The following is a 25,774-nucleotide window of genomic DNA, read 5'->3' on the forward strand; positions in this document are numbered from 1 at the left end:
CTATTATTATTTTCCATTTATTTAATCGTATATAATCAATTTAATTTGTGCCAATTTAACCGATTGGGCAAATGAATCAATATCATAAAAAGCGCATTGCATTCATTTGTAGGCATTTTATTTAAAATTGCTTTGAAAATGTGAACTGTTGATGTTCACAAATGTGAATAATAATATACTGCGTTATTAAAAAAAAAAAAAACAAGCAATTTTGTTATTTTATTTGCAGAAATTGCATTTCTTCCCCCTATCTATACAGAAATTAAACCAAACTGTGACTTAAAAACTGTGATTAAGACATTAGACTGTGTTGTGTGGATTGTATTCTGTAAAGATGCAGATGGAGGAGTGTATGCAGCGTTCAACCTGCCTGTATGATGGGGCTAAGTATAAACAAATACTAAGGGAAACAGGTGGGGGGAAACTTGCATTTTTCGCATGACTGCTCATTTGGTCTCATTTGTGCTTATCAGTCAGTCTGGTAATTGACGCATTCGAATGTTGTTTTTTTATCGAATGCTATTAAACGATAAAAGTATTAACATTTAAAGCACCGAGTCTTACCAGTTCACTCCATCGGCTTCGACCCAGGCGAACCTATACTCGTTCACCCTCAGCATCAGCTGCAGGCAACCGGCGACGCACTGAACATACTGAGAGCTCTGTGCAGGAGGGGGAGGAGAAACACACATACACACGAACAAACGTAGACAAACGATATAGACATGCACACAAGACATAGACAGATAGGACAAAACGGTCAGAAGATGAGCAACATTAACAATCCACAGAAGCAAGGGAAAAGGGTGCATGGGATAAGGCCATCCTGTGTAGGAGTTAGCAGAAGAGGACTCAATGAACCAAGGCCACCCAAAGTAATACAATCGATTCGCATTCGCCTAAGCACGTGCAAGACCTTGGGGGGGAAATATCGTGATCATGCAAATTTTTTAAGACAGACGTTCCCACAATGCAGTAGAAACAAGACAGTGGCGTCTGCAACCTGGATTGAGAAAGGTTAGCAGAGAGGCTGAGAGAAGGAAGAAGATTCAATTAATCGCTGCTAAATAAAGAGAGAGGAACACAGAGATGTGTCGTTGCAGGCTAGCATGAAGGAATTATGCATACAATGCGAGTGTTCAAGAGGAAAAAAAAGAAAGAGAGAGAGGGGTTCTGAAGAACAGCAAATTAGTGGGCTGAGATATTGTGAGTGCTGACAGGAAATTGAATTAGGGATATGCCAGTTTGCATCATAGCGGCAGATTAAAGAGTGGCATGAAAAAAATTTCACATATTACAACGAGTAAGTCGTAATTAACCAATAGAAGATTGGGAACCCAAAAATTTTAAAGCACTGCATGGGTTTAGATGAAGAGAGACCAGTGTGAGAGTAGGAGCAGAGCTGTAGTGATAAAAGGGGAAATCGAGTACATGTGAATGAAAAAGATATGCAGCAGAGGTCAGGTAATGCCGCATTTAGCACGGCTGTCCTTCTGAAAGCTGACCAAGGCCTCTCTATATGATACTTACTTCACTGGGAGAGATGGTTCCTGTTCCTGTTTCTGTACCTTGCAGTTTCTAACAAAAGATAACAAAAAAATCAGAAAAGAAAAGCATGTGTGCTGAGGTAAAAACTTAAATGTTGATTCTTGTCCAAAATCTAGGCTGTAAGACTGGTTATTGGAAATCTATAGGAGTATAGAGGAATCCAATATGGAAGTACAATCAAGGGGATGAATGAATAAATAATTACACTGTGTCCCCTGAACAAATGGTATTCAGTAGCAGGCGGTCAGGGCTAGCAAAGCCTTCTCTGCTGGCCTAAACACTATTAGAAGCACTGACCTACATTTACAACCTAAAGTCTAAGATAATTTCCATGAAATTGTATTCATTTATTCCCAACAGTTTATCTTCTTCTTCTTTATCGTTTCTCTTGGATGCACTGCTTCCAGTACGTGTATGTGGAAATTATATTATTTGTCCAATCAGATTTCACCCTCTATGTGCTGCCATGTCAATCTAATCTGCCCAGGACCTTCAAAGTCAGGACTGCTAACCTTTTTACCATAGTCTCCTTGAAAATTAGCTCAGCTAGCTGGCCCAGAGTAATGTCAGCATTTTTCCGTCCTCTGATTGGATGGTCAGAGGGAAACTTTTACAGCCGACAGTTCGACTAGCAAAACACGTGTGTAGCTCTGCACACATTAATGCATCAGAGTTAGACTTATTTATGCCTACGGAGGAAGAGAAATTGATTTGGTTGCGGACATACTGAAAAAAACATTGTCAAGAAAAGCTAGACGTCGTGAGGAGAGGTCGGCCAACCCCGAAGCTAGCTAACGTGTCTCAGCCCGGGAAAGGGTTTGTTCGCCACTTCCATACCAGTGAATACGAGCGACACCACTGGCATACAGCCTCTGAGGAGTGGTGCAAATTATGAGTCGCGTTGTTATATTGCGTTTTTGTACAGCATTGATGGTTTCTATAATTGCGATGTGATAGTGGTGGTGTTAAGAGGTGGATTAAGTCGAATAAGTCCCCACTGAAGGCTCAGGTACCAAATGTACGGCCCGCCACTGATGGTATTTGGTATTATATTATTTATTAGGAGTGTAAGGAGTGTAACGGTGAACAAAATTTGGGACATGACTCGGTTTTTAGTCACAGTTCCATTCAATTTCGGCCTGCTTTAAAGCACTGATCTTAACCCTACAGACCACCTTTAGGATGAATTAGAACGCTGACTGTACCCCAGGCCTCCAAAAAGGATTGGACTTTATTGTAACAGAAAATGAAGTGTGGAATGAGATTTACAAAAAAATCAGGTTTCCAGAAACGTTCTTTTGCGTATTGTGCATAAAAAAATATTTAATAAAATAAAAATGTGTACAACGTAAACTGAATCACTATGTTGTATTGTTATATAATAAACCAGACCTGGGCAAATTGTTTGACCACGCATCCACAACAAACAGAATGTACGTAATGATTTTCAATCACGGTTGCCAGGATGAACAAGCAGAAACCCTATTTCACCACAGATTGTCACAAAGGAAAAGTTTCATTTTGATACGTTTGTTTACAGACCGTACGCACCAACTGGTGTATATACCAGTAACTGTGCATAATACAGTAAGTACATTTCTATGCAATATTAAAACAGCTCACTGAGCAAAAAAATATATAACTTATAATCCTAAATACCATCTTTCCTTTCCTAAATATTAGGCAAAACTCCTCTTTTTTTTTTCAACCTTTGCTTGACTGTTGAATTTGAGATTACATTTAAGGTTTAGTTGCTGCTTTTAATCCTTGATAATTGGACTCGTGCTCTGCTAACTTGGCAGAATCGATCATTCGTCCACCTCTGTATACAACGGGAGAGAATGAAGAAATGTATGGTAGTCTAAGAGCCTTTTAAATTGTAGACAATTGAGAATGCGTCTTTAAAAGGTTTTTATTTTTTTTTCCATATTTGGTTTTCTATCTAGCATGTACATTTTTTTTGCTTTATTACAGTGAGGTGTTTTATTAGCATAACAGAAAATGTGAGTGCTTTTTGTTGTCACAGGTCCTGCATATAGGAAAAATACAATAAAAGCTGAGAGGCAGAGCCATAAAAGCCGCATTTCCCTCTTCATTAAAGGTACTTTCATTTAAGTGCTATGAATTGTAAGCATTTCTTTCTTTCTTTTTTTTTTTAAATAATGTTTTCGAATCAAAGTTCAGCATGCATATTAATAAAATGCATTAGTGTGGTAAAAAGATGGGGGGGGGGAAGGGATCAACATTATGGCTCAATCCAATAATAAATATTTGATTTGTGATCTGTGCTTTCACCTCAGATTATTACCTCAAAAACTGATCCATGTTCAACAGGGTTGCCTTGTTGTGTAAATAAAAATATTAATAATAATAATGACATTTTAGTTAATAGGCAATTTTAAATGCTACTTATATCCTTACAACAAAAGGATTCTTCATTTTATTGTTTTACTACCACTTACTACTAAAAGTAAAAAAAATAAATAAATAAATAAAAAAATAAAATTCTTAAAAAAATAAAATACAATATTGCAAACATAGTAATTGATGTAAATGTAAATCAGTTATTGAGCCTTAAAATATTTCTATTGCAATTCACTCTGTCGCTAAAAACTACCGAAATACAAGGAGAACAAAAAAATATATAATTTGCATGTTGCTTCTAGTATTGGAGAGAAAGGTGGAGAACACAATAGAAGTTCACTCCAGCAGCCGCTCTGGCTTCAGCACAAAGTAATTAGCTTATGAGAACATCAAAAGGCACATTTTTCAACTGAATACACTTTATGATGCAGTCATGTGGCCTTGAAATATCAATACTACTTTGATGCCCATCCACACCACTTACCAAGAACACAATGGGTTGAATGAAAAACAGGGAAATACCTGACATCCTGTACAGGCTCACACACCGCTCGACTTTAGAAGGAACTCGTATGTAAAGTGCAAGGCGGTGAAACGTGATGTGGACTGGGTTTGGTCAATGTTCTTCTCATCGTTGTTTTGGGGATTAATAGGAATTTGATCTCACACACATTTTGTCATGCTGCGGAATGGAAACATATATACAGTACGCTTCTCTACCTGGGAGCTAAGCTGAGTCTTGATCCAGTTGAAGTAATAGTTCAGATCACTCCCTTCCATCAGATCCCGGCCCCAGGCTGCCAGCTTGGCGATGATCCTGGCAGCCTAAAAAGAAAGGGGGAAAAAAACATTTATCACGAACATCTTGGCATCAGATAAAAATGCTTCAAGTTAAAAAAAGTTCAAAAAGTTAACAGCTGCAAGACCGAAAAAAGAAAAAGTAAATGACACGAGATTCCTGCATATATTCAATCCACATAAAGTTACAATATCATCAGTGCCACTCGAAAGTTTTTTGCTCCATCATCCGGAAATTGAGAGTTCAAAGGCTGCAGCCGTCCCTGGCCCAAGAGAGCATAATTGGCTCTGTTCTCTGAGTGGGAAGAGTAGCTCTTCTCTTTCCCCTCTATCAATTAGAGCAGTGCTAGTCATTTCTCTAGTGTCTATGTCTCTCAGGAATATAAAAGAGAGGGCAGGTAGCACTCTCATCCAAGTGCATTCAGATGCCTTACAGCAGTTCAGTACGATGAGATTTCTCAAAGGAACTGCATGCTTTCCGCAATCCCTTCCAAGAGGAAAATAAAAGTAGGAATGAACTACAATTAAACTTTTCAAACGGGCATCATTGTTAACGTATAATAAATGAATAGAAATCTTCTGAAATCATCTGGATCATACAGAAATCATGTTCTGAACCTCAGTGAGCAAGCAGTCATTGAAATATTTAAATATTATATTGTAGTTGTAGAATGTGAAAATAGTAAAGGCATAAAATGCATTAGTGTGGTGAAAAGACGTAAGGAGGGATCGACATAATGGATTAATCTAAAAATTAATCATTGATTTGCCATGACACAAAAAAGTTTTTTTTGGGTTTCACCTTAAATTTGTCGATCGTCTTATTTATTTTTTTACTGTAATTAATTTCACTTGAATATCCTAAATATAAGCACAAACTCGTCCCTGTTCAACAGGGTGGCCTTGTTATGTAAATAATAATAATTCAAATAATGGCTGACCTAGTAGACCTTAAAGAATTACCAAGAATTGATCAGAATTTTAGACCAGTGGTCCCAAACCCCCTAGGCTGCGGACCGGCTCTGGTCCCTTGGTCAATTGTTACCGGGCCGCCCAGAAAGAATACATAACTTACATTATTTCCGTTTTATTTATTATCTGTTTCTGAATGATGTTTTATTTTGGAAAATGACCAGATTTTCTCCACCACATCTGTCTATGACTCACTCTTGATGCATGTCATGATGCCTTGGTCTATGTCTCACCTCCATCCACTACCTTCTTAAGGGGGCTGCTCCGACCTCTAACACATAATACATTACCGCTAAATTCAACCCCCCAAGCCAGCAAAATGAACAAACATCATCACAGTGGATTCACGTTTATTATTATATTTAAAAAATACCAGTTTTTATTTTGGTCGTATCATTTTATTTTGTTGTATTTATCCACCACACCTTAAAGGCCGGTCCGTGAAAATATTGTCCGACATTAAACCGGACGTGGCGCAAAAAAAGGGGACCGCTGTTTTAGACCACTGGACTTGATGCCCTGGACCTGAGCTACAACCTGGTGCTGTGCTGTGGCTGTTACGTACAATCTAATCTAAAGTCCAATGAAACCTGCGCTTCGATTAATGAGAATGCGGCGTGAGCATTTTTCCACATACATCGAAGCTCGTGTCTTCCGCTCACATTCATCTTTTCTAGTTTCTAATCCACAACAAGTCATATTTTCGCCACTCATTAATAATTTGATGGTTTACTGGTTATTACTGGTTATCCTTACAATGTGTGATACAAGTGAAACGTTAGTGAGGAAGATGGTTTTCAGATGGTTGCTCAAAAAAATTAAGCAAGTGGTGAGCAGTGAGAAATTGACTGAGTGAAATAACGTGAACTGGATACAACTAACCTTAAGCCCTGACCAAGTGTGATTCAGAAGTCAATGATCCAGCTACGAAACGTTTTTATAGCAGTATCACTCTGCTCTATGCATGACCCCTATATGGACAACTCTTGCCGAGTTAAAAGCAAGAAGGTGACAAAACGGCATTAAAAGATTAAAAATAACACGTGGGTTGCTAGGTAACAGAAATAAAACTAATCTATAATTGAAATCCGCACTTTTATATGATTAAAAGGATCTCGTGTAAACTGGGAGGCGGACACATCTTTCAGGTTTAAAGCGCCGTAGGCTGAGTGCAAGTCAAGTGGAGATTTGAAGGTTCAGTCGCAATTGTTTTTCGCTGGTGGGTTTTTCTTTTCACCCTCTGTTCCCTGTGTCTTAAATTCACTGCTTGATGTGCACGCTGCCTGCGGCACTTGTCACGATTGGACAGAGACACACAGCTGCCACTTCTAATTTGTATCCAGCCCGACTTTTTTTGTTTCCATGCGCCGAGAGTCAGGTTCTCGCCACTCCCCGTTCCATGAACCTTTTCTTGCAAAACGAGTGTGAAATAGCAGGAGTGCGCATTTTATATAGGGCTCATTATGTTATAGCTGTTCGAATCCAGAATCATTGATGATTCAAAATGCATTCAATTGAACATTTTCTTATTTTGTATATGTAATGCATCTGAATTTATAGTGTGAACCTGTTGCACATTTAGTTTACAATATTAAACCTGTGTTTATTATTGGCACGGAAAATTGAAAATGAATGATCACTTTATTTTTGATTGCTGCTATTGCACAATTGTTTACATTTCTCTGTTTACATTCTTCTGCTACTGTGCACCTTACTTTGTTATGACAGGTTTTACTGGCGGAGCTATTGTTGTTTTTATTTTTATATTTTGTGTATTTTGTATTGTCCTGCACTGTCCTCTGTTGTCTCGCACTGTCTTGTGATGTCTTTGCACTGTTTGCACCAGTTGCACACATGCACTTTATGTGGCGAGGATCTTAGTTCCTGGCCCTGTGTTCTTCTGTTCTGTGACTGTTGTTTACTGTTGTTTTATGTTGTTTTATGTAGCACCTGGGTTCAGGAGAAACGTTGTCTCATTTCACTGTGTACTGCATCAGCTATACATGGTTGAATGACAATAAAAGCTTCTTGACTCTTGACTCTTGAAATTGACACGGAAAAACGTGTCCGTTTTTTTTTTTTTTTTACGTTGAATATTTGGAGGATCGTGTGCAGAAAGAGATACGCAGCATAAATCAAAATACAGATTGGTACTGATTCTATAAACTCACGGCTGAAGAAACAAACCCAGGCCATCGCTCTGGATTCTGAGGATATTTACTCTTGACCTTTAAAGAAATTCAATAATGCCAGAGAGTGTTTTTGGTTTTTTTTCTTAAGGATGGGGGAAACACCCTCACACTGCAAAACAGAAAGAAAATGATTTTTACGTCCTTTCGTTTCGTTCGGATCGTTTTCTCCGAGATTGCCCTGAAATCATACATTCCGAGTTAATGATTTTTTTTCTATTTTTATTATTTGCCGTTGTTATTTTTTAGAAATACTTTCAGTCCTTTTTACATTTTAATCATCAAGTATTATTAGGATTATTAATCTCCCATGGCCAAAAAGATGAGTCAGTGTTCATACTTGAAACTTTCTCAAGATAGCTAATCTAGACTATATGGCAAAAGTTTATGGACACCTGCTCAGAAAATTCAAATGAGCTTTTTGAACAGTCCGTTCCACATTTCGTCCACATTTCATACTGTTACATCTCCTGAGAAGATGTGAAGTGTAGTTGTAAAGATTTTTGCTCTCTTAGCCACAAGGACGTTAGCAAAGTCAGGTACTGATAAAAGAGTGAAGAGACATGGGGTGCACTCAGCATTCCAATTTATTCCAAAGGTGTTCAGTAGAGTTGAGGTCAGAGCTTTATATCAGGCCACTCAAGATCTTTTACTTCAACCCATGCAAACCACATCTTCATGGAGCATGCTGGAGCAGGTTTGGGACACCAAAACACATCCTATAAAATTGTGTGTCTCCAACTTTGTGATGACAGTTTTGGGGAAGAATCGCACATGGTTGGGAAGCACAGGTGTTCCAACACGTTTGTCGGTATAGCGTGTTTTCCTATTTGAGAACAAAACATCCGAGCACCCTAGACCAGTGGTCCCCAACCTCCAGGTCCGTGGGTCAATTGGTACCGGGCCGCCGGAAAAGAATTCATAACTTACATTATTTCCGTTTTATTTATTATCTGATTCTGAACTATGTTTTATTTTGGAAAATGACCGGATTTTCAACGCCACATCTGTCTATGACTCACTCTTGATGCATGTCATGATGCCTCGGTCACATGTTTTACTTTCATCCGCTACCTTGTTAAAGGGGCTGCTCCGGCCGCTAACACATAATACATTACCGCTAAATTCAACCCCCCAAGCCAGCAAAATGAACAGAAAACAACACAGTGGATTTGACGTTTATTATATTTAGAAAATACCAGTTTTTATGCCGGTCGTATCATTTTATTTTTTGTTGTATTTATCCACCACTCCTTAAAGGCCGGTCCTTGAAAATATTGTTTGACATTAAACCGGTCAGTGGCCCAAAAAAAGGTTGGGGACCGCTGCTCTAGCCCATCAGAAATCACATGGCTGTAGGCATGATCATGACTGATGACAACTGGCATTGCAGAAATTTGAATAAATAAATAATTGAAAAGAAGTTCATGGCCAAGAACATGGCACTTTTTAAATTTCATGTGTTTGGTCATTGTAATTGCTGCTTATGTCTTTAGGAGCGACTCAATAATAGAAGACAATCTGGGCAAGTAATTAAAGCAGACACAATTTACTCAGAGTGTCTGGTGGCTGTTAGGGAAAATGAATTTCGAGCATCTAATTGCAGTAGTGTTTGCTTTAATAACTTACCATGTGAACGGTGAAAAGGTCCTGGCGGTTTAGCATAGGCAGGAAATATGACCAGGCGGTGTTTTTTGTCTTCTTGGCATAATCAAAGAAAATGTTGACTCGCTGATGATTTTCCTGGGTTTGAATGGAAACGTGAATGTTTATTTAGGACTCACAGGGATAAAAAATTTTTTAATAACTATAAAAGCCTAATTGCATACTCAATTAATCCAGCAATTTGAAGCCATATTGACCATTTATGATTTTTTTTTTATTTGCACCACTAAACTGTCAGATGTGTGAGAGGTGACCGAAGTGTTAAAATTCGAAGCGGACTCCCAGATGCTGAATTGCGCTGGTGAAATGCCGAAAATTGTAACGCAGTTAAAACGTACCACTTTGGCAACACCATTTTCCAAATTTACTGGTGACAAGTATATACAGTTAATACCTCAAAGGAAATGAAGTATTTTTAGCCACTAGGCGCATGAACGTCTCATTATCAAACAAATGTGGTAGTACCTAAATCTTGGTAGGATTTACACAATTCCTTAAGCACTTCATCAGAAACACTTGTACACCTGCTCTTCCATGCAATTATCCAAGCAGCTAATCACACAGGCAGCACAATGCATAAAATCTAGTCAAGAGCTTAAGTGACTTAAGTAACAGGCATAACATTATGGCCACTGATCAGGCATACATTTATGACCACATGCCTAATATTGTGTTGGTCCCCCCTATTGCTGCCAAAACAGTCCTGACCCATTGATTAATTACAGCGTTAACTTAATCTACAGCAGCTCGTCTGCTGTATGGACCACCCACGGGCCAGCCTTTGCTCGGCACATGTTTTTAACGCTGGATGCCCTTCCTAAGACAACCCTCCCCATTTATCCGGGCTTGGGACCGGCACTAAGAGTGGCTGGGGTTGGTTCCCTGACCGGGGATCTCACCCGGGCCGCAGCGGTGAGAGCGCCGCATCGTAAACACTCGACCACCTCGACCCCTCTGACCCAGTTGTCTAGCTGACCTAGTTGTCAATTTGTCCCTTCTGCTCAACACTGCTCAAACCAATTCAATTCAGCTTTTAAAAATAACTATTGACCACAACCACTCTTCTCTGTCCTCGCTCATAAACAAGAGGTTTCTTCCTCCAAAACTAAAGTTCATTTAATGCATAATTCTAAGTCACTCCAGAGACTGCTGTCTATGGACATCCTATTACCAGATGAGCTGTTTATGAAACAGCGCAACCAATCCACCTGACATCGACTGTTTTCACATAGATTCAATCTTTCCCATTCTGATGTTTAACGTGAATATTAACTGAAGCTGTTGGCTTGTATTTGTGCAATCTTTTCGTCAGAATTGTCCAATTGAATAAAAACGGTGTGTTTGCAGCTTAAACCAACATGGTGACCTCTAAATAAATTTCCTCTTGAAACTACAATGTTTAAACAGATACTTCAGGTAATAAGTGAAGGTCAGCACCTACTATTTTATATATATATATATATATATATATACACATTTATTGTATACGCTTATTGTGTTTGTGAGTGAGTGTATCGTACCTGCAAAGTGTCATCGATCAAGGTTAAGATGTACTGAACCGTCTGCTCCTTCGATATGTGGGCCATTAGGTTAAGAAAAGTCTTTGCACACTGCAAACAAACACTGATTTTTAAAACAGCAGTGCAAACACGAACATTCATTCCCAGAAGGTATGAAAGTCTTTCTGGTAAACACGATCATTAAAAGCTTTGATGTTTTACCTGCAAAAACGATTCTTCCATTAACGTGTTGGAAATGTATTAACCTTCAGTATATTTAGTACTTATAACCGTATAATCAACAAACATATAAATCACAACCGACCTGATGTCCTTCATTCGTCAGAATTGCCTGCTTCTGCTCAGAATGAGCGACCTCAAACTTCTTGATGAACTCGCAGTCTTCTCCTGAGATCATCTGGCCCCTAAACAAAAGCGAATTCAAGTAAACCCTCTGCAGTTACCCCGAAAACAAGTACCGTAATTGGGGAAAGCTTTTAAGTGGTAGTTTAATGGTTTAGGTTCTGGGTTACTGATCGGAAGATGCTTTTGGGCCCTTGAGCAAGGCCCTTAACCCTGTCTACTCCAGGGCTAAACCAGGGTAAAAAAAGAATTACAGTGTTGAAATGCATAACCACCAAATCCACACAAATTTTTCAGCTGACAACAGAATCGACATGTGATATGGCTTTTCTATTCCCCTGACCTAAAATCCACTGAAAACGTGCAGATGGTCTAAAGGTCTAACAGAGTTTGGGGATTATTGGGGAAAGGATAAGAAGAGTTTCTGTAGAAATAGCGGAAATTGTGATTCAGTAGGAACAGTGACTCAGCAGACGTGCGTTTAGGTCTGTGGAAAGAATCCGTAGTAAACTGGGCTGGATGTTGTGGTGAAGAGTACACATGCATGACTGCATACGAGTGTACGTAAATAACTGTTCTTCGGGTGACTGAGAATGTAATTGCAGGAAACGATAAGCTATCCGTCAAAATAAACACGGGGTGGGTAAAGCTGTAGTGCACGAACCAGTCATGAAATCCATCATAATGATGAAAAATGAGTTGTGTAAATTTTCAATATTTCACATTTGCATGCAAAAGAAAAGTACCTGAATGCTTAACCACTACTGAGGAGGTTGTGTGACTCTGTTATACCATGTGGGCATTTTGCTGGCATGATTTGGCTTAACTTGTCCACTTAGAAGGAAGGGTCACTGCAGATCAATACAAAGCTGTCCATTATGAGATGTGTCTGAGAGGCTTTTCCAAGCTGATAAGGAGCTGGGAATTGAATTGCTACACAGAGCTGATGGAAATGGAATTGACCATGGCAGGCACACATTTTATTTAGCTTTAAAAGGACAATCAAATTGACGGGTGAATGAATTCCTCTGAAAGCAGAACGGAGTGCGATTTAATTTACAGTGAGGAAAATAAGTATTTGAACACCCTGCTATTTTGCAAGTTCTCCCACTTAAAAATCATGGAGGGGTCTGAAATTGTCATCGTAGGTGCATGTCCACTGTGAGAGACATAATCTAAAAAAAAAAAAAAAACAGAAATCACAATATATGATTTTTAAACTATTTATTTGTATGATACAGCTGCAAATAAGTATTTGAACACCTGTCTATCAGCTAGAATTCTGACACCAAGATCTGTTAGTCTGCCTTTAAAATGTCCACCTCCACTACATTTATTATCCTAAATTAGATGCACCTGTTTGAGGTCGTTAGCTGCATAAAGACACCTGTCCATATAATACTGTGGTATAATGCCACAGTATACCTCACCCAAACTCTGTTATCATAATAATAAATAAAACAATAAAACATTCCACTAAAGCGAATGGAAAATATTCCAGAATTCTGAGATTTAGGATTTTTATATATTTTCCTCATATGTATTGCCAATTTTTCCCCCCACTCACAACTGCCTTGTCTTCCTTGGACAGTATTATCCCACTTAATGTGAAGAAAAAAACAATCATTAAGACATAACAGTGGGATGTCCTTAAACAAGTCTCTCAGCAGTGTGAGTGGATATTATAATGTGTGGTGTCTTCACACAGCATGGCCTTTTTTTTCTTAATTGAATTTATTAGACACATTTTGAAATCTCTTAATAATAATTCTTCAGTACGAGCTACAGGTTGTCACTGATCCAGTAGTTTCTATTCTATTATCTAATAACAAACATAATCCAATAATTCCATGGAGTTTAAGCTTTATGACCTTGAATTAGTAGGACCAATTTGGGAATAATGTTCAGCGAATGAATAAAATAATGAATGAATTAATGAATGAATGCATACATGTATGCACAATTTCATGATTTCAGTCTGGTCTCTTGAAGCATCAAGGCTTATGGGGGGCATCAATGGACAGAATCAACATTTTGCTAATTGTTTTTAGTGGCCTACTGGTTGTAAACATGGTTCTCCTTGGATACTGTTAGAACATAAATGCAGCATTCAATGTCACTGATCATGATATTTTCATGGACGACAATTGTTCGGGACGGAACTTGAAAGGCATTAGTGTACTTATTTACAAAGATACACTGGAGGGGCTCAAACCCAAGCATCGGGATGTGTTCAAATCTATAGCTGAAAATAGCTGTTAATCGACAGTCAGCTGGAAACATATTAGGATTTAAATGTAAAAAGTTTCCAGAAAAAACACCTGTAATTACAAACAAAGATAGTTCAATTAAGCAATGACTTAGGAGAACATATAATTACACAACTCACTCTTTCTTGTATTTTTTTGCCTAATTGTGTTCATGTTAATAAGAACAATCACATCGTAGAGACAATTTGTTGAGTTGTCAAATGGTAAAAAAATCCAGAGAACTCAATCACAATTTTAGGGTGCGGCTTATTCGCGACAGGTAAAGTAATTCTAAACTTCTATTTATTCATTTGTTAGGAACAAATATAACGTTCATTTATTCGACAATCTGAAACACTGCAGTGCATAAAATCATGTAGACACATATTCTGAAATCAGGTCAAACAGAATAGTGAATATACTCTATATTGTGGTCATATTTGATCTGTATCGTTTTGTATAGTCTTGGTCTGTACTTTTGATTCACCAATAGCTGGAACCAAATTCCTTGTTTGTCAACACACTTGGCTGATCAAATGTAAAATGGCACGGATGACTGGCTCTTTTAAGTACAGTAATCCCCTGCTTTACCGCGGGTCGAATCTCGTGCGCCCGGTTGGTTGATCACGGAACTGCATTTTCCACATAACTAATTTGTTTTAGCCGATTTTCCCGGTTTCTCGCAGGATAGCACGATAGTCCAAAATAAATTATAGGGAATAATTTTTATGGAGTTTTATGTTGAAATAATGAAACGTATTAATAAAAAAATGATTATTAATTATAAAATACAGTAAAAAAAAGATTACGGTGACGTGTATCTTTAACTCGGCCTCTTTTTTGACGTCACAGGACACGTCAACTGATAAACAAGCAGAGAAACTACACATAGGCTACTACAGAACTGCATGCTGTACATGTACTCACAATAAATGTGATGCAGTGTACTGTATTTCTTCCAATTTACACAAAATTCATCTCGCTATATTCTTGCAAATGTTTCCTGTGCGTGTTTAAAGTGTGTGGGAGGAGGATTTATGGCCTAAACATTAAATTTTTTAAAGCATTTTTGGGGTGGCGTTTATCGCGGGAAATCTTTTTAACGTAACCACCGTGATAAAAGGCGGATTACTGTATTTTAAAAATCTCATAGGCTGTTCCAGCATAATAAACTTTAGACAAGTTGCAAAAAACATTCAGTGAAATGCCTTCATTGAAAAGGCTAAAAAAGAATTGGCAGAAATTTTCGAGCTGATGGAAGAAAGTCTTCTCAACATGTTAAATATTGAGGAGAACGGCCTTATGCCATATTCCAAATACTACACCAGGTTCCAGTCTCAAGAACAGGAATCTGAGGATACAGATTCAGAGTGGACGCAGGTTTCACAGAACTGGATGGTTGAAGGTTGGAAAAATGTCCCCTGATCATCAGTTTATAATTGATCATATCTTAAACCCCATTTCACACATAGTTCCGCCCTCATGATTGGCTGCTTGGAAAAATGCGTGAATGAGTTCCTAATAAAGTGGTCTGCGAGTGTAAAAATTCAATACAAAGTTATTTTATACAGAACAACAAAACAACAAAAGAGAAAAAACTAAACAAAATGTAGTCTTAAACTATAATAATTGTGCAGGTCAAGATTTTCAATACACGCTGACCACAACTCGTTCGTTTATTTCACGCTGCCTGTGACTCATTCGTTTATTTTGTCTGCCCACGACTCGTTTGTCCAATTCGCACCGGTCGGGACGTCATATGTTCGCTGAAACCGTGAGCTTCTTTCAGGTGTGACGCATGACAGATGAAATAATATATCATTCTAATTATCTGGAATGAACCAGCAGATTAATTTAAAACATGCGTTACCACTGTATGCGACCAAATACTATTTATTAGCTGGACAAACGAAAGAAAATTTGTCCAAAGCCCCTTTTAGAATGCGCTGTTAAAATGAGGCAATTAACTCCTAACTGCTTTCCAGCTGACAGCACAGCCCATGTTGCAGAACAGCCAGAGACCTTCTGCTATTAGATTTTGGGGCACAAACACATTTTTTTTTTTAAGTTGATCAGCTTCTTGGAATAAATGTACTTCACTTTTATGTCTCTTAAATATATTTAACCTATAGAAATGGCCAACACACATGCACACACACACACACACCATCATATTTATCAGGAAATAAAATGTTGTCCTGTTTACCTTCCTACAACAGTAATTACATCAAAACAGTTAGAAGTGTTTGTAAGTCGTCTTGTACATTTTCATACCACACACGGTGTTAAAGTGACATATAAACGAAAGGCTTTTCGCAACCGCTGAAAAGTAGTACGTTCCAAACTTATGCAATACAGACAGATTTAAATCACTTGATTTACTTCATGTTACAACTGGGGGGAAAAATGTTGAAGAGTGAAGTTAACAACCCGCTTATAATTAGATTTCACACCATGGTGATGTTGTATGTGATAATAAAGTCAGTAAAGTAAAGAAAAAAGGAGAAAATAAATAAATAAATGAATTGTAAGGTGAATTTCTTTGTGACTCTTTAAGTCAGACGTCATAAAATCATAAATTCTAATAAAATTAACTAGTTTTAAATCGTTAGACCGGATCTATTTGACATAAATGAGCTGCACATATGCATGCGTGCACGCGCGCACACACACACACACACACACACACACACACAAGTGTCACAAGACACTGAGACCATCTTTGTCATTTAAGAAAACTGTTTAGTTCCTGTTTTTGAAGAAAATCCAGGGGAAGTATGAAAAAAAAAAAAAAAAAAGGATTCAGTACAATTGTCTAAACTAAACAAATAAATATATTTATTTATTTTATATTTTTACTGTAAATAAAAATAATCCTTCATAATCAAACTAAAGATGAGGTTTATACCACGGTTGGAAATTCACTCTACGGCCAAAAGTTTGTGGACACATTCTTTCATGTGCTTTTTGAACATCACCATTCCACATTTAGTCTTAACATAACCTCCACTTTTCAGGGAAGTTGTTAAGAAGGGTTGAGGTCCGATCTTCCACTGTAAAATATACTAAATAAATGTTCATGGGTCTTGTGATTCAAGTGTAGTGAAAATTTCATGCAACCGAATATTGTGTGTTCAAAACGGATGAAATCTTCTACACTTTTTAGAGACGAAACTTGTATATCCCTCAGATTTGACCGTAACACAACAGAAGGGTTTAGATATGAATGGATGGATGGATGGATGGATGGATAGATACTGTTTATTAGTTAGTTATTACATAGCAACAAAATGCAGTTTAGCATCTACCAAAAAGGCAAACAATAGCAATTATGCAAATTGACAAGTGCTGATAAATATGCAAATATATGCACAGCGTGTAATAATACAGTTACATACACAATTGTATATCCTATAACTTTGTGGTGACAGTTTGCAGAGGAACCACATACGTCTGTAAAAAAAAAAAAAGCCTGTTGTTCTAATGCTTTTTTCATGTCATGTGAAAAATAAAATAATAGTCATGATGATGATAAACAAGAAGATACTTTGCATTTCTATTTAAAAGGGACTTACTGTAAGTAGGACTGCCAGTTGACCTTGTTGGCTCGGACCTCAGCCGCCTTGGCAGCGATGATGTTGGTCGGGACAGCAGCGTCCACTGCTCCTCGGATATCCATCTCCAAATCCTGGCTTGTTATTCACCTCGGGATATCGAATAGGAAGAAATAATGAGAATGAACCGGTGACTTCTTAAGCTACAGGGAGGACAAACAGGAAAGTGAACCCCTATAGGCAACACACTGCACTGTCTCAGGCCACAGTCTTCATCCTCAATACACCAGCACTATACACTAATATATGATATTGTCAGTTGTATGCTAGAGCATTTGAGAGACACATAAACGAATCGTTTGCTAACTTGCCAGCTGAATATAATATAGCAAGAAGACATAAAACAGAAACGTTAGTATTAGTAATGAATGGAAATATCTGTCTATCAGCTGACCGGGTTACACTAGCCGACTAGCAAGTCCTTATGCTAAGCTAATTCTGCGTCTTTCACAGCGGGTGAAAAACTCTCAACCTGCATTAATCCCATAACCAGTCAATCACTAAAAAAAAAACAAATAAACAGCCCGTATTTATTTTCTTTTTTTTTTTTTGTAACATGAAGTACCTGCTGCCTCGGCTGGCCAAAAACAAGCAACAACGCGTCACGAGACTGCTGTCACGTGATACCCTCACGTGCAAGGAAGTGAGTGGGGGAAAAATTAACCCTGCGCGTGAGCCGCGAGGGCTCGCGGAACGTTCACGCGCATGCGCAGTGAGCGCGCGGCTTTATCCAATCAGAGGGCGATTGCTTGCTGCAACGCCATGATAATGCAAAAGTCACTGCATTTTGATGAAGGAGCTGTTGCGAAGGTGGACGGAGTGCACAAAACCACGTACTTGATTGTTATGTCAATAATGTAGCGATACATTAAGTAACATATTACTCCCGTAAAAGCTCTCTTCAAACTTTACACGATTTATGACAGCTATAATGTTCCTATCATCCTATTTGTGTCGCAAGACTCTTGCTTGATCAGCTTATGTGAAAAGACTCTAATGTCGCTTTTAAGCGCACCGATCTATTAATAGAATATAGATTAGATAAATACCATCAAGATGCAATCGAAACAGAGAGCTCGCTCTACCGTGATTGGTCGCTTGCTGTGTGCTCGACCAGTTTCGCTATTACCACTGATAAAAAGTAAGATATTTGGCTATAAAATGTAGTGAAGTTACAGTAAAATCTTCCCAAATGGAAATTTGTTTAAAATATTAGTCCGAAATCATTTTTTTTGTTCTGTACCTGATGATTGAAAACAATCGATCACAGTGATGAAACAAGTGTATGAAAGAAGCTTAGTTTTAATCACTGAACACAATGCACCCGTGTTATTTCATCTGTGCTTCATTGAAAAAGTTTTCTTTTCAAGATCAAGACTAATCAACTGGCATAGTTTACTACATTTCATCTTCAACAAGCAGCGGTGCAGCAAATTCTTTCCATCATGGCAATGCTAAGTGACTACATGGGAGCTACGTGACAGCGGTCGTGTTTATCTCATTTACAAGTATAAAAAAGCATAAAGTATGAAATGGATTGTTTTCTTATCGATTTTACCCAATGCCAGATTATGCCAGAATACAAACCAGCGTTCTGTCATTCCAGCGTTATTATTTGTACGGATTAGCAACCTCTGTGGTGTGCTTAAAAAATAAATAATAATTAAACATAAGAATAAAAGTAATTGAATACAAATAACAAGAAACACATTTCATAAAAATTTAATTCTACTAATAGAAAATCATTCTAATTGTACCACTTATCTTGAAAAAACAAACACTTGACTGTTAGTTATGTGACGGTGTTGGGAAGTATTTTATTTAATTACTGGGGATGATTAGATATATATTTTTTACTGATATTGGAATTTATGACAATCTAAATTAAAGTGAATAATATTAGCCAATTTCGCCTCACGTTACATTTGCATGATGCATTAAAGCCATTAATTCAGCAACCACAAAAGAAAAACCTGTGACTGAAATGCTAAGATAATTACATTTGGCAGACACTCAGTGATGAATGGATATGTAATGAATAGAATTGGACTCTTTTTGACTTAAATAAGTGTACAATGTTTCTGTCAACTTAGGAGACATGGCTGCACTCCTTTACCCTATATTTTTTTGCATTCATCAGTCTGTAACATACATGCAAAGTATAGTGAAATGATAACCGCCATCTTGCTACTTGTGCTGCTTTATAATTGGATGATTCCACTCACTCTCACTCATTCATTATTCATGAACTACCCCAATATTCTGTAGAAAATAAATTATCACCTGCTTGAAAAAGCAAGAGCCAAACAAATAAAAGAGCAAGATAAAGTGGAAGCCTGCTGTGTCTAAAATTGTAAGTAGACTTTGCAATTATTGCTAAATGTATAGTCAAAAAATCCTTTATGTGGTTATGCTTTTAATTGATAGTAGTAAACAAGTATCTGCATATGCCTATCTCATATCTAATGTAAAAATCTAAACCTTAGCCTAAAATCTAAATAGCAATCCTTTAGCCTTTAGACACCTGCATATTTCATTTTTTAATATGTAAGAATACACAAGAATAGAATCGTGAATAATTGAAAGTAAGTTTTGTGGACAGATGAGTCCAACTTTTATATGTATGGCTCTAACAGAAGAACTTATATAAGATGCAGAACAGGAGAGAAGATGTTACCAAACTGCTTTAATCCCACAGTCAACATGGAGTTGGAAGCTTTATGGTTTGGTTTCATCATAGCATTTGATAGTTTTGGCGGCTGCTCTTGGGAATACAATTAATACTTTCTTAAAGTATTGATGGACTGTCGTTTCTCTTTACTTAATTGAGTGTTTCTTGCCATAATATGGATTTGTTCATTAGATGTAGTAGCGCGCTATACTCACCCTTTTGTCTGCACAAGACAGTGGATGGTCTAGAAGCATTCTAGGTGACTACCTTGTGAATCTGATATGAAAATGTCACGAAAGACTGCCATCAAAGCTAAATGTAGCTACTTTGGACAATCTAAAAGATAAAACATATTCTCGGTTTTTAAACGTGTTTTTGTTTACTTTCTAATTTCATACATGTTCTGTCATAGTTTGGATGTATCCGATATTAATGTACAATTAATGTTTAAAGTAATAAAAATGAAGAAAAAACACTAAAGGAGAAGATGTGTCCCAAATTGTGACTGGTATTATGTATATACAGTATACCTCAATCAGGCATAACATTATGACCACCTGCCTTACATTGTGTTGGTCCCTCTTTTGCTGCCAAAACAGTTCTGACCCGTCGAGCATGAAAAGCATTAACTTCTTCAGCAATTTGAGCTACAGGAGCTCGTCTGTTGGAATGACCCTGCCACCAGTTCACCACTGTTCATGCCTGGGACCACTTTTGATACTGACCACTGCAGACCAGGAACAGCCCACAAGAGCTGCAGTTCGGAGATGCTCTGACCCAGTTGTCAAACCATTATAAATTTGACCCTTGTCAAACTCGTTCAAATCCTTACGTTTGGCAGTTTTTCCTGCAACTTTGAGGACAAAATGTTCACTTGATGCCTAATATATCCCACCCACTAACAGATGCCATGATGAAGAGATAATCAGTGTTATTCACTTCACCGCTCATAATGTTATAATCTTATGCATGGTCGGTGTAGATATACACATACACGCATATATATATATATATATATATATATATATATATATATATATATATATATATATATATATATATATATATATATACAAACACAGCCACAGTCTATTTTTAATCAATCCTAAGCCTGTGAGATGGACTAAACCACAGTGGGACAGAGCTTAATGAGAGGGAGACCATAATCCCTTGTGTCCTCTACACTAAGGATGTACTTACTGTTTTGCTTTTAGTTACTTGGCATGACTGACTCATGTTTTTTTTTTCCTGTTGACAGGGACAGATATGTATCTGATACTTCAAAGTTAATGTGCTTTAAGGACATTAAAGTTTATGGCAAAATGGAAAGAAGCTAAACTGAGAATACCCCATGCTTGCCACAAAGTGGGAATTAACTTCTGTGATGTTGTCTATCAACCACACTCCCTCCTTAATGTGTGGGCGGTTACAGTGGCTGCTCTTGGCCTGTCAGAATGGCGAGAGTTACCAAATATCAGGACGCTCTGAAAATGACGGTGAACGTGGAAATTATGGAAACAAAGCTGCGATTCCTATATCCTTTCAGGTAAGATAACATTAACCAGGGTTTGGGATGATGATGATAATACTACTACTACTACTAATAATAATAATACTACTACTACTACTACTACTACTACTAATAATAATAATAATAATTAACTAAATACAAAAAGTTCTCATTTTAAATTTATTTGTTTCATTTATTATGTCATTATGGCAGGTTCAGTTACCAAAGTAGTATGATAATATATTAATTTAATCACTTCTGCATCTTAAGTTTGTTTAAATAAATATATTTTGTACAGTAAAAGTATATACGTATATCTCTCTCTCTCTCTCTCTCTCTCTCTCTCTCTCTCTCACTCACAAACAAACACACACACACATACACACACACACACACACACACACACACACACACACACACACACACACACACACACTATCTATCTGTCTGTCTGTCTGTCTGTCCGTCCGTCCGTCCGTCCGTCCGTCCGTCCGTCCGTCTGTCTGTCTGTATAACAAGTTAAAGTAGGGGCTGATAATTACATTGTATTTCAGCTCGCTACATGATTGCTACCTGCAAGAGCAGCCAATGCCACTTTTTTCTTTTTCATTATGTTCACATTTGACCTATCAATATGTCATTAACTTTACTTGAAGTTTGCATAAACAAGCAAGTGGTGCACAGTGTTCCAGGCTCAGGTCTGTGGTTTAAATTAGCTGCACACTAAAACAAGCTGGTAATATATAGTTATGGATTAGTCATTCTACAGTAAATAATTTTGAAACAGGTAGACAATAATGGAACCTTGACAATGCAATGTTATTTATATTTCTTGATGAAAGTGCCATCATTCTTATATAGGATTGTTTGAAAAAATAAACAGGTGCTGAAATGAGAATACTTCCTTTGTTTGCCCCCATATCTTTTTTATTTTACACTACAGTAAATGCATAGAGCAACTGTGTGAATATATGGGATTTGACTTTCTGAACAGCAAACAAGTGTGTATTTTTATTCGCATGCATTTTATCATAAGAATTGTGCACAGCCTTGATTTGTAAATATCACTCGGTATGATAGAGAGAAGAATGAATCTCTGCTATTCAGTCTTGGAGAGAAATGTGAGAAGATCTGAAATTAAAGCTAATGAAGAGACTATACTGAATGCCAATTACTTCACTAGGGTAATCACATATTCAGTGCTGATCCATTTTAATGATAATTTGCCAAGTTGAAACGTGTATCCTAATGGCGATCAGCCTTGAAAGAGAGAACTGAGAGATTTGAGGGTCAAAGCTGTGCCCTGAGGAAAGAAAAACACTTCAAGGGTGTAATCCCACCTTCACCCAATGTCTTCTCATGCAGTTTTGCAAATAAAACATGGATTTGTTTTCAATAAAAGAGTGATGTAAGTAGAAATGATTACACTGTGCATCTACAGTTACATCAATCAAGTTTAAAACAAAACATAATGTTTATAAGCCTTTTCAACCAACCAACAGTACTGAAATGAATGTATAAGGAACATCTAACACCAAAAACAAAATATATGTGATATGAGTAATTATGAGAAACATGGGGTACTCTTAAGGAAAAAATTGCTGACTATAATTTACTCCATCAGGAAACTGGATCATTTACCCTATTCACAGAAGTATAAGTAAAAAGTCCCATAGTCCTACTTTAATAATACCAGCCAGTGGTTTTATTGCCATATACAGTATAATTCACTAATAGACTGTAGTGTTCAGATAGGACCACTCCTCCTGATAAGTAATATTTTATTAGTTATTCTGTATTCAATTATACACAGCTACAGGTGGCCAATGAAGTGAGATGAGATGAGTTGGTCAGCAAATGAATATTAATGCAAGACAGGCTTTACGTTACTCTAAACTCTAAACTATCTATGTGAGACCAGGAGAGGTGGGGTATAGATAGTTTTTTCGAGTAAAGCTTTACTGAAGTAATTAAGAAAGAACATTCTGCTCTCCATTTCCAATCCTCTAGAGCTGCCTTGATTACCAAAAATTCACTGTTTCCAAGGCACACTGAGTAGTTTAATGAGATTACCTTTACACTGCAACTGATTAGGCTCTATGCCATTTTATGAGCCATCAACCTTCACCGCAAAATGAAGTGGGGGTTCAATGTGAGGATAAAGTACTAGAGACTTCAGAAAACTGGAAGTCCTAAGTCAGTCCATCTTTGTCATTGGCTTACCTTTATGTAGTAAAGAGAGCTGAGCTGCCATGGTGCAGAAACTTCGTATTCTTAACAGAATGTGGAAAACCCCAGGGATCCCTGCAGATTCTTTGCTGCTTAGAGCTGAGATCATGATGTTACTGCATTCACCGTGATCTTATCTATTTAAGAGTCTTTGGGCATCCAGATTGTGTCCAAGGGTTTGAGCAACTCAACCATTTTCTAGAAGATTGATGAGGAATTATTTTACATGGTTCATGTCTTCATTAAAGTAAACTCATACAAACTGATTCCTGAATAACATGCTCACCAGACTATAGGTTATGACAAATCATTCGTAATGTGATGATATTGATAGAAATGATAATTTCGCTTTTTGTTTTTTCCTCTCTCTGAATTAAATGGGTTTTTATATACCATGTACATATAACAGTTGTTTTAAACACACTTCTTTTTAGTGCAAGATCTACTTCATTATTATCTCAAAGCAAATGTCTCACACCGAGTAGCTCTATCAAATTGTCATAGAATATATGATCTATTCAGGGGTGAAATTCCATGTTGGTGTTATAAAATGCTAGTTCTCATTAGTGCCACAGCAGTCAAGCCAATTAGGAGACTAAGTAAATAGAAAGGTAGACATTTTAGCCTGAAAGACTCCTGTGTGCATATATATGAGTATGACTCATTATTGACTCATAATTGTCTACAATAAATGCACAGACCTTTCATGTCCACTGTACTCTCTTTTTAAGCACAACAAAATAAATAACATAGCAATGGTTGCACAGTATAATTTCCTAATGAAAAGCTCCCAGATTGCACAGATGCTAAGAATGACAAGCCTATGCATTGCTAATTGCACACATTGTCAGTAAGTGGAAACTGTGCTCTTGTTCTATTGATTATGACCTCTGCTGGTTGGGAGAGGAAATAGTCTGGACTTGCATTAGATACTGTAGTTATTTTTGATCAATTGTCATATACAGTAACTCATGGTATACAATAACATTGTATTTTAATTCATTACCATTTTACCTGGTCTATAATTTTGTGTTAAACAAATGAATTTATTTAAGTGTAATGCATTCAAACAATAAAATACAGCAGAGAAGAGTTACAGCTGTGTTGTTTTCTTTTGACGGAGCTGTCAATAATGCTGATTTAGCATAAAATTCATTTGTAGTATGAATTTAAATCACTTGAAGTAAATTCAGTATATATTATAAAAATTTAGGTTTTCTATAAAAGGAAAAGTCTGTGTTGTTCAGAACATATTCTGTAGGGTATCCAATGGCGTAAACAAAAGTATTAAAAAAGAACTCATCCAAACCCTTTCATGCAAGTGAAACGTATGTGCATAGATCCAGAGTGCCACCTAGAGCTTACAAAACACCTGAATGTCGATTACTTTTTTTTTTTTATTATTATTATTTTCTCTTTCCATTTCTATTATTTACTCCATTACGTAAATCAAAACATGTCTATTTATACAACTGTTCTAAGGCATATCAAGCAAATTCTTTAAATAATATATTTAGTTTCGTTTTTTTTCCCCACATATAATGCTGGGCAGCCAGCATACATGTTGCGTTATGACAGGCGACCAGCAGATGTCAGTACCGCATTGTGTTCAAAAAGGAGATCTTTTGCAGTGCATGAAATAGTTGTAAAACCAAATCTTGGTGTCACAGATTGAAAGCTGCTTCCGTTCTAATAAGACACTGGAGCTCAGTCTTTAGATCAAAGCATATATAAGTCAGGTGTTTTACAGACTAATGCTATCCAGTGCATACAGAAGAAATAAAATATGCTGTATCCACATTATGTTAAAATAGTTACAGATATTTTGATTAAGTTTCAATGAGTGTTATGGGGTCAACTACCATGCATCTCTGAAACCAAAAGAGAGAAAACACGAGGTGGTCAGTCGAGTGGCACCAAGAAAATAAATATTTTACTAGCAAAACATTGTTATATATACAGATTGGTTTTCACAGCTAAATTTGATAGTTATGGGTTTTTCCCTGGAGCCATGTATGATGCTGAAACACTCTCTTTTTTGGGTTCCCTGAACAGCTAAAGAGCCGTTATCTATGTAGGGTAATTTATTTGTGTCTCACGGTA

At 37.2% G+C, this 25,774-nt stretch overlaps 2 protein-coding genes and 1 long non-coding RNA gene across 5 annotated transcripts in view; 2 read left to right on the plus strand and 1 right to left on the minus strand.

Annotated features, from left to right (window-relative positions):
• atp6v1h (ATPase H+ transporting V1 subunit H) overlaps positions 1-17,972 on the minus strand; it is a 39,855-nt gene extending 21,883 nt beyond the window's left edge. Inside the window, exons 1-8 of one of the 3 annotated variants that reach the window (XM_083541788.1) lie at positions 17,827-17,972; positions 17,223-17,404; positions 11,361-11,460; positions 11,057-11,146; positions 9,501-9,614; positions 4,633-4,737; positions 1,531-1,578; positions 565-662 (exon numbers count right to left, since the gene is read on the minus strand). In XM_083541788.1, coding sequence (XP_083397914.1) covers positions 565-662; positions 1,531-1,578; positions 4,633-4,737; positions 9,501-9,614; positions 11,057-11,146; positions 11,361-11,460; positions 17,223-17,326 — 659 coding nt within the window. In that variant the 5' untranslated portion in view covers positions 17,327-17,404; positions 17,827-17,972. The remainder of the gene's footprint in view (positions 1-564; positions 663-1,530; positions 1,579-4,632; positions 4,738-9,500; positions 9,615-11,056; positions 11,147-11,360; positions 11,461-17,222; positions 17,405-17,826) is intronic. The other 2 variants (XM_083541790.1, XM_083541789.1) reach the window with 2 other exon arrangements.
• On the plus strand, positions 1,587-4,078 carry LOC310726421. Its single transcript, XR_014533756.1, has 2 exons — positions 1,587-2,663; positions 2,740-4,078. It is a non-coding gene; the product is annotated as an uncharacterized lncRNA (long non-coding RNA).
• A 3,471-nt stretch (positions 17,973-21,443) lies between the features above and the next one.
• The window catches only part of rgs20 (regulator of G protein signaling 20), a 19,355-nt gene continuing 15,024 nt past the window's right edge, over positions 21,444-25,774 (plus strand). The window contains exon 1 of the mRNA XM_083541865.1: positions 21,444-21,478. The gene's annotated coding sequence lies outside the window, so the exon portion shown is untranslated. The remainder of the gene's footprint in view (positions 21,479-25,774) is intronic.

The sequence above is a fragment of the Silurus aristotelis genome, assembly GCF_946808225.1.
Source record: "Silurus aristotelis genome assembly, chromosome: 5".
Classification (NCBI taxonomy): domain Eukaryota; kingdom Metazoa; phylum Chordata; class Actinopteri; order Siluriformes; family Siluridae; genus Silurus; species Silurus aristotelis.